A 2,099-nucleotide genomic window follows, 5' to 3' on the forward strand; every position below is an offset into this window, starting at 1 on the left:
GCTGTATTTTTTTTTCAAACCCTGATGTTAAACTTAGGTGTCAAATTTAGGCTTCTTCTTCTCCACAGCGAGTCTGTAACCTTCCCATCATTTAAGAATGCAGGTACCCATTTATACACCTGGGTGGAAAGGAGTAATCGAGATAAAGTACCTTACTCAAGGGCACAACACGATGGCGTCGCCGGGGCTCGAACCCGCAACCTTCCGATTATGAGTCGGAGCCCGTTCCGCTCGGCCAACGTCCGTTGTTATCGGACATTACTGAAAAAGGGTTACTTTTTTATTTGACTGAGAAAATTAATTTCAAAGCAAGAAGGTACGTGTATCTCTGAATTGTGCTGATTTCAACATGTATCGATCGACTTTTAACACGACTGTGCATAACAATAGAGGATGCTCAGTAGCGTTCTGAGTGGAAATGCAATTGGATATATGCAAAGATTTAAACGTGTTTGAATTGAATACATATCATGATATATGCATGTTTCATCATTGACAAAACACATGTTTGTGCTTGGTTTTCTATCGAACGCTTAATAATTTAGTGGACTTAGACCTACAGTGACATAAATTTTCCCCAAAGGAATTTATATCTAAAGGCTGTCGATTATTTGTTTTTATGTCGACAAAAATGTATTTCATATAAAACAAAATTTGAACCCAGTGTTATTTGAATATTATTTACGACGAAATATGCGAAATTAGTAGACGCATATTGTTAATTCATAAATGATTAAGTGGATGAAATATTATATTGATCATATTATTTGTGAACTTTAATTTTTAATTATAATGGAAGAAGTGTTGTGACGATATTGTGTCGCGGCAATCGTGCTTTTTACATCTGTTAATTTTTCGCATATCGACTGAATACTGGCCTTATGTGTGTTTCTGTGAATTTATAGTAATTATATTTATTGCCTTTTCCAGAGGTCTATACTTTGAATTTGTTTCTACGCTCACCTGTATTGGGTTTGAGCACTTTTAATTCCAAAGTTAGTCACCTGAAAAATAATACTTGTTATATTTAGTAATTACCTTTTCAATGATAATTTAATGACATTAATTGAATACAAAGAGCATAAATAGACCAGAATTTAAAGAGCTATGTATATTTGATACAGAACATGTCAGAAGAGGAAGTAAAAAAAAAACAGGACTGTAAAAAGGCTAAAAGAAGCTTAGTCATAGGGAAAATTAAATCATTCAAATGAAGGAAGAACATGAAGAAGATGGTACCATCATCAATGACAAAGATATAGTAATCAAAAGAGCAGAAGAATTCTACCAAGACTTATATGAACATGAGGAGGGAGATATCCTTGATGTGGGAGTAGATGAGGTGGACGCAGCTTTAAAGTCAATAAAAAATGGAAAATCTTTCGGGCCAGATGAAATCGTGGCAGAAATGCTAAAGTGCGGAGGAGATACAGTCATCCAAACATTGGCAAACCTTTCTACCAAATGTCTAAGAGCCAACACTATACCATCAATTTGGAAGAGTGCTAATGTTATTCTGCACTAAAAAGGCGACAATAATGATAACTACCGGCCAATTAGCCTTCTCTCGCACACGTACAAACTCCTCACCAAAGTGATCACAAACTTCTTGTAATATGTCACTTGATGACCATTTTTCACTTCCATATGTTATGACAGGTAAGATACATTGATTGAAAAGCTACATTTTTAGTCAATTTGTCGTGTTTTTGTCTTGTTAGTATGTCTTTGTACCTGCTGAATCCTGCCAATCCTGCTTGCGTTTTTCTGTATTTTGTTGATTTTGATAATTGGTTATAAAAGATATTAGAACCTGAAATTAGTCTTAGTACACGTCTTAGGGCTTCATTGGCACAGCAAACGAAAAAAAAAACGTATGATGTTGGCCCTTATTTCCAAAAGGTGACCAAATATTAAAATTTTACTTTCATTGACAGTTAGAACTAGCTAAAAGATTAGGATTTAGTTATGTTTCATTTGACAAAACAAGATAATATTTTTGAATTCCAAAATATTAAGGCTGTATTTTTCTTGCATATGGAGTAGTGCCAACCAAGTATTTCCAATGCAGTGATAAAATTCAAATTACAGAAATATAT

At 34.2% G+C, this 2,099-nt stretch overlaps 1 protein-coding gene across 1 annotated transcript; it reads left to right on the forward strand.

Annotated features, from left to right (window-relative positions):
* Positions 1 to 1,210: 1,210 nt before the first annotated feature.
* LOC140164438 (uncharacterized) lies at positions 1,211 to 1,525 on the forward strand. Its single transcript, XM_072187723.1, has one exon. It carries the CDS (start codon positions 1,211 to 1,213, stop codon positions 1,523 to 1,525), a length of 315 nt encoding a protein of 104 aa, XP_072043824.1.
* Positions 1,526 to 2,099: the final 574 nt, after the last annotated feature.

The sequence above is a fragment of the Amphiura filiformis genome, chromosome 1 (genome assembly GCF_039555335.1).
Source record: "Amphiura filiformis chromosome 1, Afil_fr2py, whole genome shotgun sequence".
Taxonomy (NCBI): domain Eukaryota; kingdom Metazoa; phylum Echinodermata; class Ophiuroidea; order Amphilepidida; family Amphiuridae; genus Amphiura; species Amphiura filiformis.

Excerpts from the sequence above, each read along its gene's own strand:
- LOC140164438 (XM_072187723.1), top strand. The coding sequence starts at position 1,211 with ATGAAGGAAGAACATGAAGAAGATGGTACCATCATCAATGACAAAGAT.